General features: G+C 43.7%; 1 protein-coding gene across 6 annotated transcripts in view; it reads right to left on the bottom strand.

Moving 5' to 3' along the window:
- Positions 1-11,317, bottom strand: part of IQCH (IQ motif containing H) — a 48,199-nt gene extending 36,882 nt beyond the window's left edge. For 3 of the 6 annotated variants that reach the window (XR_007628143.1, XM_050309517.1, XM_050309519.1), the window contains exons 1-8: positions 11,235-11,317; positions 10,454-10,570; positions 9,989-10,086; positions 9,394-9,661; positions 7,644-7,766; positions 1,794-1,905; positions 1,116-1,244; positions 501-715 (exon numbers count right to left, since the gene is read on the bottom strand). Coding sequence is in view for 5 of the 6 variants with exons in the window: in XM_050309517.1 (XP_050165474.1) it covers positions 501-715; positions 1,116-1,244; positions 1,794-1,905; positions 7,644-7,766; positions 9,394-9,661; positions 9,989-10,086; positions 10,454-10,570; positions 11,235-11,270 (1,098 nt within the window). In the remaining variant the exon portion in view is untranslated. Of the gene's footprint in view, positions 1-500; positions 716-1,115; positions 1,245-1,793; positions 1,906-7,643; positions 7,767-9,393; positions 9,662-9,988; positions 10,087-10,453; positions 10,571-10,959; positions 11,073-11,234 lie in introns of those variants that run through there. The other 3 variants (XM_050309518.1, XM_050309521.1, XM_050309522.1) reach the window with 3 other exon arrangements.
- Between the last annotated feature and the right edge of the window lie 80 nt (positions 11,318-11,397).

Raw genomic sequence — 11,397 nt, 5'->3', positions numbered from 1 at the left:
ATTTGCTTAACTGCAGTGAGGGGGATTTAGATGAAACATTTAAAAACTCTTTTATAACAGTAGAGATAGTTAGTTAAGCACTGGAACAGATGGTCTAGGGAGGCTCTGGAGTTGCTATCACCCAAAGTTTTCAGAACAGGTTAGAGAAACATCTGTCTGCAATATTACAGGTACAGGTAATTCTGCCTGGAGGTCTGGATAACCTCCTAACATCCTTTCTAAACTTATTTCTTAAGATTGTGGATTCTTGGTTTTCTAAGAAGTGAAAAAAAGAAGAAAAAACAGACAAATTTAGGTAGAAGTCTCGAGAAAGAAGAACTTGGTAATACATGAACTAGTTCTTATTTTAGTTCCTATTTACTGGATTTGGTTCAAACCCTCCTGCAGCAAGTCAGTGATTTACAGTCACTTCCTCAACCAGCTTTGGTGAAGACAGTATTAAAAACATGAATAAAAACCTCATTATCCTGAGTGTCTGAGTGATCAGTTTAATCCAATACCTGTGTCTGAGAGGGAATCTGCCCCTCAGATTCCCCCTGCTGAGCTGGATTTGTCCTCACTGGCTTTGATTTCCTTGTTGAAGCCACGGAGCTGCTGGGTGGAGGAGGTGCAATGTTCCCTTGGCTGGAGGAAGATGTGCCATAAATTGCTTCCTTGGAGTTTGGGAAGGTGGTGGGGTCTGTATTCCCAGGGTCCAGCCTGCTGCTAATCTGCCCTGTGAAAGGAAAACACTGATTGCAGGATTCACTCATTAATTATTGCTCGTTCATTTAATCACGTGGCAAAAGAGAGGCTTGGCCAGCTGCTGAGGGTCATCATTTCCAGGAGCTCTGGCTTTCCATTGACACCAGTGCTCAGAGCTGCAGGTTCAGGTGCTCACGAGCTGAAACTTGGAACCCATGAGGATTCCAGAGATGAACAGGACCCAAAATCCTCACAGGAATTAAGAAATCTGGTTCCTGTTCAGCTGCAAGGCACAGGATGCTCGTGTGCATCTCTGAGCACCTCAGATTGTGAGGGAGGGCTCATCAGGCACCTCCTTCCCCAGGAGATAAACAAGGGCCTGGCAGTGAAGCTGGAGATGCAAGTGATGGTTGTTGGAGGTTTGTACTCACCTCCAGCTGATTTCTGTGCCTGCCTGTGGAATTCACGGGAAGGGGCTGCCTTGGGGACACCAGGAGGGGTCTGCAGAGTTACCTGTGCTGCTGGAAGGATGAGCCTTTGGCCAGTCAGGCTCAGAGCACCTACAAGAAGATGACATTCCTGAACAACTCACAGGTATTCCAGTTAGGAAAGAAAACGAATCAGTACAAAGGAAGAAAGAATTAAACAAAGGCACAGCCAAGTTCTCCATCAAAACTACAAAAGCAGCAGTTTTCTTTAACTCATTCATACCTTTCACTACTCAATATTTTACCTTCAAGGAAGGTGAGCTTTGCCAATAAAAATTGACAAATACATGAAAGGTGCTGTAACAGTGCTGATCCTGAAAGGGAATTCCATGGCTGTACATAATATATTGAATTCTATGCTTGGGCAGTGCAAGTTAAAAATGCAGAAGGGAGCAGAATGAGCCCATGTAAACACAATGGAACCATGAATAGGGACTGGTGGCCAACACAGGGCAAGGGCAGGTCTAGTTAAGACTGAATGATTAATAAACAGATGTTAATCATGACCGTTTGATTCATTTAGTCACAGAAGAACCTCCACCACACACAGAGCCTTTGCAGTGTTTGACATCCCAACTCTTACCAGGTGTGACCCACCTTTTGGGGTGCTGTGTCACCCACCTTTTGGGGTGTCCTCTCCCAGCTGGGGTAGGGGAGAATCCGGGGGTGGAAAGGCAGGGAAAGCACAAAGGGTGGCAGCTGGGTGGCCTTTCCCTGTCTTCTGACTGCACAGCTGGGAAGAGAAACAGAACTGCTTTTAACAAAAAGGGAAGCCTGGCATTTACAGAGCTGCACTTCTCTACCCCCACAGAAATAAAGAATAAATATCATTTCTGCTCTGAGAGGTTTCGTGAGGATTTAACAACTTTTCCTACTTATGAACAGGCTACAGTATCATCTACTGTCGTTACTTCAGCCATTTGTAATAAAGGTAATTACATTCAATTGATGCTGTGCAAAAATCAGTGTATCAGATACTAAAAATCACAAGAAGTTTACATTATATTCATTAAAATTAAGCAAACATGGTGTTTCTTGACTGAACAGCCTTTAAATATACAAAATGCATACTTGGCAAAGGTAGCAGAAGGAAAAAGGAACAGTGGATAGAAATGTTTGAACTTTACTGCTGACCTAATGCCACGTGCTGGGAAACTGTTTATTTGCTTTTTTAAATCATTATTTCATTATGAATGATTAATTACCTGAAACAACAATAAACAGAACAAATCAGAAAGCTGGGGAATATTAACAGATCTGAAAAGTGGGGAATAATGGTATTGAGCTCTACCAGAGCACACTGGGACTTTCTGCCTTAAAATATTGGCTTTTAATGACTGATTATTAAGTTTTTAGCACAATCCAGGCCACGACTGGGATCTTTGAGCACTGTTGTGTCATAATTAGTGAATAACATCAACCAGCAACCTTCTAGAAAGGCAGAAGAAATTCTAAAGAGCTGCTTCTCCTCCTGGCAGGGAAATGAGAGGGCTCAAAATCAACTATTCTAATTTTTCCTGCCCGATAAATCTTCCTGGCCTCATGTTCCAAGAAAAGAGAAATAAACACACAACAAAGGTTAACTTTTACACCAGTTGGCAAAGAAGTAGCTTGATACTGAGAAAAAAGAAATTATAAACCACATTTGCCTACTCCCTCTCACCCCAGCTGTTTGTTGAGGACACAAGAAAAATATATAAAAATGGGAAGAAATTTAATGAAAGGCACTCTTTTTCAGGCTGTTCTGTTGGATCAGGAAAGCAGCACTGCTTTCACTGCTGCTCTTATCCTAATTTAAACCCCAGGAGTTTTGTTATGATAAACAGCACAGATATATAGAGATACATATATTTTAATTGTGTTTATAGAGATGTAATAAGCTACAAAGAAAAGCAGTTCAGGTGCAGTGTGTGAGTTCAAAAGCAGCCTGGAGGCTTGGGGCTTTTTTTACCTGGAGACAGATTTAATTCTCCTTTAATTTCTATAAAGTCCATGGCAGGTGTCGTGTTAAAGCAAGGACTGATGCGACTAAAATGTGATTTAATCTCTCATTTCCACTGCCCAGTGCCACGATCCACCTCCTCCTGTATTCCAGGCAACATGCAGCTGTCCCAGGAGTTTCCCACCAAAATTCCACCCTATTTCCACGCTCTTCCCTGCCCTTCCAGCACCCTGCCTGCTGCACCTGCTGCCCCCCTGAAGAATTCCCTGAGATGGCAAAGCAAAAAGGTGACAAAAACTGCTTTAATCCCAGCACTTACTTTCACTAAAATGAAGCCAACGAAACCACAACAGAAGACTTTAAAAATAATATTAAGCACTGCAAGAAAAAGGCTTTATTTTTGGCCCCACTGCTCCATCAAAGGGATTTTAAAGCTCAGTTTTATAGGGCTGGAAGGGAGCACTTCATTTGCAGGGCAGACCGAGGCTGCCTTGCCTTAAAATATGCTTGGAGCGTGCTGAAAAACTATTTTTTTTTTCATTTCAAGTGCTTCTGAGTGTAATTAACCTGGGACACGAGAAAAACAATTCTATTACCCTTTCTAAAGTGTTTTTCTCCTGTGGATAAACCTCTCCCACTTTATTTTTGCCTTTTTTTTTTTTTTGCTTCATTTTAAATAGGGCACTTGTTGGAACACCACAGGGATTTTCTGATTAGTTCTCTATTTGTTTTCTTTTTACCCAGCAATATTTAACTAGAACAATGTCTCTCTTTTTTTTTTTTTTGGGTAAATATCTTTATAAATATGTTTTTCACCCAGAATAGACACTAGTATTAAATATATAGAAAATATGAGCATTGTGTGTCAAAACTACAATTTATCAACCAGGAAAATTGGATAGATGAGATTTGATAAGTAAATAGCAGAAAAATCACAGGGCTTGATAGTGATGGTAAAAAAAAGGTTTATACCAGAGTAATTTATCCTTCCATCTATCTCCTCCAAACTGCCACCTACCCCCATATTTTTTGTCCAGAAGTTCCTGGCAGGATTTGATGGACTGGATTTGATTCCCACTGGACAGGGAAGGAGGGAGCACAGCAAAATAAAATGAACAGAACTCAGGGCAGTTCTCACTGTGCTCGGGAAACTGTCAGCAAAGACTTTGGGGAGGGCAAGTTTAGCTGGAAACAATCAGAAACTGCACCAGGTCTCATCTTATTCTTGCCTACTTTAAGCTCCTAAAGTTACCCCAGATGGGGCTGAACTGTCAGTTTTCCACATGCTTGGAAAAATGCAGCTTGTCTCCCCTTCCTGACCCACCAGCAGCTTTCCCACAAACCCACCCCCATCAGAACCCCACCCTGGCAGGTGGGAAGGGGAATGGATGAGAACTCTGGAGGATCCCACAGCTGCTTTCTGCCAAGGCAGCAGGAGCAGCACAGAAGGAAGTGAGGAAGATAATTGCTGGCTTGGACTCCTCTACATTTTCCTTGTGGCAAAGGGCCAGATCCACGAGGGGGGAGAGGCAGGGATAACTTATTGGGATTCAGGGTGGGCTCCATCCCTGTCCAGAGACAGCTGCAGAGCAGCAGCCCATGGCATCCCAATCCGGCTCCAGCTTTGTCAGGGAATGCTGAGCCCCACCAGCACCAGCTTCAGCAGCTCTGGCTGCACCCCTGCCTTGCGAACTGACAGTCAATCTCCAATTCCAGCTGACAAGAACTGCAGAAAAACTTCAAACAAATGGTGACCTTTGCAAAGATTAATTTGTTTACCAACAGCACGTTCTCCGTTTGTCAGCCGAGATGGGGTGACCTTCACGTCCCCATTTCCAGGTTGAGGGGATGCTGACTGGAGTCATCTGTTAACTCCAGCTCTCCAATTATTCCCTTTTTATTTTTAGTGACAAGAGGATTTTATTAAATCACTGTGCTGCTTATTATGATTACACACCGTAATACAAACCCGAGCAGCTTATTTTGATTTACTGTAGTGGAACATCCATTTGTTTAAGTCTCATTCTGCTCCCACTGCCAAATTCTGCCTTGGCTGTAATTATGGCCAGATGTAGAGGTTTAAAACACAAGCAGGTTGGGAGCACCAAAGAGACACCTGATTTTCTTCTCCAACTCCTTTTGAAATGAGAAGAACTGCCCTTGCTTTAAGATTTGAGAAATCAATGCACTTTCAGGGAGAAGCAAGGATGCAAATAGTGAATAAAGAATGAATAATTGACGATATGATTAGAAAGGTTTTGCTCAAACAAGTCAGCTTAAAATCCATCCCCCCCCCCCAAAACACTGCCATCACCATTACAGTCACACTGGAGAAGATGCAACTCATAAAGGCTAGAAATCATCACCACATTAAATTCCACCTCATGAATAAATGAAAAGGTTCCTAAGTTTACAGCATAATATACATTTATAAGCAAACAAGGACCAGAAAGTGCCAGTATAATTCTGCAAGAGAACAGCAGCCCCTGCAAATGAAAGGTGGAGCTGTGAATCTTCCCTGCACTGCAGCAGGATGTCAGAATTATTCTTGCTGCAACTCAGATTGCTGCTCCTTTTGCTGGGTGCTCCCCGGGAAGTATACATATTTAATAATTATCCACTCCTCGTTTTTCATTTGTTAGCCACACATAGGCTGCAAAATGAAGTGGTGCCAGGGTGTGTTTCAAACAGAATTACAGCCCTCCTCTTCAAATAACTCCAGAACTTTGCAGAGAATGAGGCTTTCTAATCAGACCCCAAAAAAGCACAAAAGGGCAATAGTTAATTGTTCTTAGTTTCTATGATAAAACTCGGCATCAGCAACTTTCTAATACCAAAGAGCAAGCAAAGCCATTTTTTGTGAAACAATGAGCTCCTTCCTAGTAATTTCTCCAACTACTCCAAGGGCAGGACAACAAAAGCTCCGGGTAGATTTGTGCTCTCCCTTCCTCCTCACCGCTCAGACACCCTGAGAGCTCTGGGAACACACCCGAAGGCAGCCAAGCAAGCAATCAGTTTTTAATTTCCTTCCACGAGAGCCGTTTCGCCGGTGATTTTTTGGGGGAGCCGCTCCTTGACCCACGGACCCCCCTGGGCACGCGCGTGTTCCAGCAGCGCCCTCTGACGGCAAACACAGGGCTGGGACCCCCTGCCTTGACTATTTTAGCGACTTTTCACCTCTATTTGACCAAAAATTAACTACATTCCAGCCCTGCGGACCCGCACTGATTGCCGGTGGTTACTCTCTGTCATCGTGCTGCTGGGGATCGCCCTCAACCAAAAATTGACAGCTCAGCAGAGGATTTGGCAAATCCTAAACTGCAACGTTTTACCCCCCCACCCCAGGACACTCCAAAACATGACACTGAGCCACAGGATGTAAAACCAGAATAACAAATATAATAATAATAATCATCTAATCATTTTAATAGAAGAAATTAGAGATGAAATACCTGCTTGGGTTTTAGCCCCTCTCCCTGCCAGTGCCTCAGCAAACTGTAAATATGTATCTGAGAGCTTGACTCGTTTTCACTAAACGCTTGTAATTTAAGTCACCAATAAGAAGTTTTCTGTGCTCAGTGTCTCAGGGAGAGTGGTAAAACACATGGCTCTCTGCAGTAGGATAATATTCCTCTCTGTGAGTGTTTTAGAGTGGTTCTAAAAAGCTATTAGCCATGATGCTTTTTTCTAATTAACTCTGGATCACAGGGGTAGACAAATCACCTCTTAGTCTGGGCAACAGCTTTGAAAAAAAAAAAAAAAATCATTTTTTACAAGTGGCAGCTCACAACTGGGCCATTCACAGATCCTCTTGATGTTGTTTAAAAGCAAACACCCCAGAATATCTCTGAGAGCATAATATCCTATTCCATAAATTAAACCCTAGAAGAGCATCCCCGTGTGGGAGCATCAGGCATGAGGACCACAGTGCTGTGCTAAATTTGGGAACATAATTGATTTTCGGAGGGCTGCCTGTGCCTATTAAGTTATTTTTTTAAAAGCACACTTGGCTAAAAACGTCATTTTCACATTCAACCAGACACAAAAGGAAGGCTGTGCTCCAGAATAACTTGGGATCTCCAGGACATGGAAGTATCTCCAGATGGACAGAAAGGAGCTGAATTTGTCCCCCACGTCCCAAAGTGCTCCCTGCAAGGAGTGCAACTTCCCTCCCAAACCGCATCAGAAAGGCCATTTTTGACAATAAAATTCCTTTTACTTCTTCTTTGATCTTTGGGTCATACCCAAAACTCCACAAGCTCCAGTTTGCTCATCTCCTCCCCCTAAGTTTCCTGACAGACCAGGCACATTCTCAGGTATAATTTATACTTTTGCTGGATTGAGATCTTGGAACATTACAGGTTTGTTTTTTCCCCAGTATTATCACTCAAAACACCAGTGCCAAAAATTAGGAATTTCTGTGGTATTTTCACTTCAAACATTTCTCTTCTTTATGTTTAATACACATTAATCACAACAGTGCAAAGCAATGCATATAACAAGGCCAGAAATTAATATAAGTTACTTACAGGAGCAGATCTTTTCTTAGTTATGAGTGGCAGCCTGGTCTCATCATTCTGATGTTTTAAAGCAGCTTTATTTTCCACATTCTCTGGGACAAGCATGATTTTAATATCCATTTCCACCTGCTGCTGAAATACAGAATGGGCATAATCTTAAAATAACTGCACCAGGACAGAAGTGTTTATAAGCAGGAGTTGTCCAATAAATTTGCAAAATAATGATAAAAAAATCATGTTATTTGACCCCACACAGCACTGGCCAAACAAAGTGCTCTTATGATTAGATGGAAAACTGCAAGGATTACAACTACTACCCACAGATGCACTGTGGTCAAACTTTGTCCAATTACTGCCATTCCAAGTTCTGAAATTCCCACAACTTCCTTGGAGCTAAATCTGGAGTGGAAAGGCAGTGAGGTTTGATTCCCTGGGTCAGCACAGGTCAGGTGGTTTATGGACACCCCACCTATTGGGAGGGGGTTCCCTGGGCTTCCCAAAATGATTGTAAGAATCCAATCGACCTTGGCCACGTTTGCCAAAGAGTTTTGGATCCTGGAATCACTGACCTGATGGCCCAGAACAGCTTCTCTGGATCAGGTACAGCTCATGGACTCTGTGCACACAAAGCACTTGATTATCAGTAAAAGAGGAAGTCAAAAATCCTTATAATAACAACAATTAAAACACGGTAGTTCTCAATGCACTGCGTGATCTGCATGGAATTAGTTCAACTGTTCTCCTAATACACATTATTATGATTTAAATCCCAATGGACAGAAAAAAGACTTCACAAATTCCTTCTTTTAAGAAGTCCTTAAAGCACGTACTTTTTCTATTAAAGCCAGAAGTGATGCCCTGTGTTTTTATTGCAGCAGAAGTTTCTTAAGTTGAAAAGATTTTGGTTCATATTCTACCGCATAAACATAAAAATACATCTACGAAAATTCCACTTTTCACAAACAAAACATGCCATAAAAAAGTTCAAGAATCATTAGATGTGCATTTGAACGATTAAACAATTGCATTACTTTGTGAAAGCACTTAAAATGGTTTAATTTATTTATCTGCACAACATCTTCTTTTGGTAGTAATTACAAGCAGATGTATCAATGAGATGCTCGTTTAGATTTGGGGTTGTAAGAACAAAAGTTATTATCCAAGCCAATTACTCTTTTACCCACATGGCTGCACAGAGACAGAAAGTTCAATTTTCCCCTCCTCAGTGGTTTTCTGGTGTTTATTTTATTACTGTAGCACCCCGTTCTACAGAGGGGAAGCTGCTGCTGCCATGGAGAAAGGACTGGGGGGACTGAGCACCTCCCCAATTAAAACAGGAGATGATGATTCACACTGCAGAGTCCCCTCTCTGATAGGGAATGATCAGTGCAGGAGTGGGAGACACCTCTTTATGGTTCCCAGGCTTTATTAGGAGAAAAAAAAAAACAATTCCACCACAGCAGGGGAAAAAAAAAAAAAGATGAGAGGGACAGCGCTCCCCAAATCCCCCTGAGCTGGGTCTGCCTTCTTACTCTGCTGCTGACAGGACCCAGAAATAACAATATTAAACAACAACCCTAAGCCCACTCTGACACCTGTGGACAAGCTCCTGCCCACAGGACAAGTTTTGATGGGAAAACAGCCCCTGTGCTTATTTGGCTGCAACCTGGTTTTCCCCCAGCCCCTGCACACACCACCTGTGCCCCGTGCTACCCATCCCAGGGGGTCTCTGGCAGAGTAATGAGGGGTCACTTCAGACCTGAGAGCCGTGAGACCCCCGTGGTGCTGATCTGCTGCACATCTGGGCACTCCCAGGCTCCACAGCCACTCGAGGTGCTGATCTGCTGCACATCTGGGCACTCCCAGGCTCCACAGCCACTCGAGGTGCTGATCTGCTGCACATCTGGGCACTCCCAGGCTCCACAGCCACTCGAGGTGCTGATCTGCTGCACATCTGGGCACTCCCAGGCTCCACAGCCACTCGAGGCAGAACCAGCTGCTCCTGAGGAGCCCCAGCAGGAAGGGCCCTGGTGGAGAAAGAAAAACAGCGAGGTTTTCTTAAGTTGCTTTGATTTTGCCTATTAAACCCATACTACTCTCATCTGATTAAATCCCAAAGACTGTATTTTATTTACATCTGCACTCAGCAAAAATAAAGCCAGAGGAATTAGCAGAATGCTGCTTTATCTTCTCAGAACTACATTTTCTTTTGTATTGTTTCTTTACCTTAAAATAAAACCCAAATAGCAGATGACCAAATTAACTTCATCTAGGCCAACGCTCCCATTTGCTTGACAAGGTTCTGTTACCACAGTTTTTGTGTCTTGCTGCAATAAAACAGCTGCTTCACTTACCATTTAGGGGGCTCCTTTGAATTTACTTCTTTATTACCAGCAGAACAAATAGGTAACACTTGTCCATTTACAGCACTTAAGTAATTTTCAGCACGTTTCTGTTAAGAGGGAAAAAATAATGTTTAGATTACTGCAAAGGTACGAGTGATATTAAATTTAACTCAGTTAATTCAGCAATCCAGATCTCCACCCGACTGAAAAGTTGATAAACTTTGTGCCTCTGTTGGACTAAATATCTGATTTTGGCTGATGAACACAAGATCAGTTCATTCTGATGACCCAAAAAATGAAGCCAACATTCTGAACTGTAATGTCTGAGGAATCCCATCATTTGCTGACTGGAAAGGGATCCTGCAGGATGACAAATAAGCGGCTCCAAGCAAGACAGAGACTTTAAAAACTGAATAATCTTCTGTATCTGATCTGTTCTATTTTATTTTATTTATTTTATTATATTTTACTTACTCTCAGCCCAAGTTCAGTTCTTTCAGGTGCTGTTCTGAGGTCACTGATATCCACAGCTTCTACTGCTCCTTTCAGGTTGATATTTTCCATTTTAAGTTTGTGAAGGTCTTCTTGCACCTAAAAAGCAAGTTAGAAAATAAAAATTATACCTGTAACCAAGCCTCATGGGATCAGAGAGAAGGATTTAATCCAAATTAAATGCTTCTTAAACACAGGGGCAAAAATACATGTGACTTCCCATACTTCTGTGCTATTATAAATAAAACAATACAAAGCCAATTACTCAGTTATAGATTGTAGAAAAGATGGGGAAAAATCAATTCGAAAACAGACCTCACAAAGCAACGAGAATAAACTTCAGGACTGAGGTTTTCTGTTTCCTTACACATTTCACACTCCTCTCGCAGCACCGGGCAGGGACCTCAAAACCCTTAATAAAGGACTTCAAACTCGGGGCAGCCTTGTGAGGAAACCACATCAGCCCATGTCAAAACCGCGTTATTTACCTTAACCAAACAATTTCGAGGTCTCGCCGGGCTAAAACCCACAGCATTCAGGACGCATTTCCACAGCCCCAAGCCCTGACCCGACACCCACCGGCCGCCTCCTCCCCTCAGGCAGGAGCGGACCCCACGCAGCCCCGATCGCCTCAGCAACACCAGGGCGCGCCGCCCAGCCGAGGGGTGAGGGGGGCGCCGCGGCTGCTCTGCCTGAGCAGAGGGGCAGTCCTGAGGGGCCGTTCCGGGGCCGGAGGGGCCGTTCCCGGCCGTGCCGGACCCACCTGCCGGGCCGCCCGCCCCGCTGCCGGCGCGGCCATGGCGGCACCGCCTCACCCGGCAACGGGACGCGCTGCCCGGCCCGCACCATCCGCCCCGCCGCGGAGAGGGGGGTGAAGCGCGCATCGAGCCGGGGCCGAACGCGCTCTCGGCCCGGCTCCTCCCTGT

This window comes from Myiozetetes cayanensis, unplaced genomic scaffold (genome assembly GCF_022539395.1).
Source record: "Myiozetetes cayanensis isolate MyiCay16 unplaced genomic scaffold, myiCay2020 scf14, whole genome shotgun sequence".
Lineage (NCBI taxonomy): Eukaryota > Metazoa > Chordata > Aves > Passeriformes > Tyrannidae > Myiozetetes > Myiozetetes cayanensis.
The sequence above is the reverse complement of the archived record's forward strand: the minus strand, read 5'-3'. Positions and strand labels throughout refer to the sequence as shown.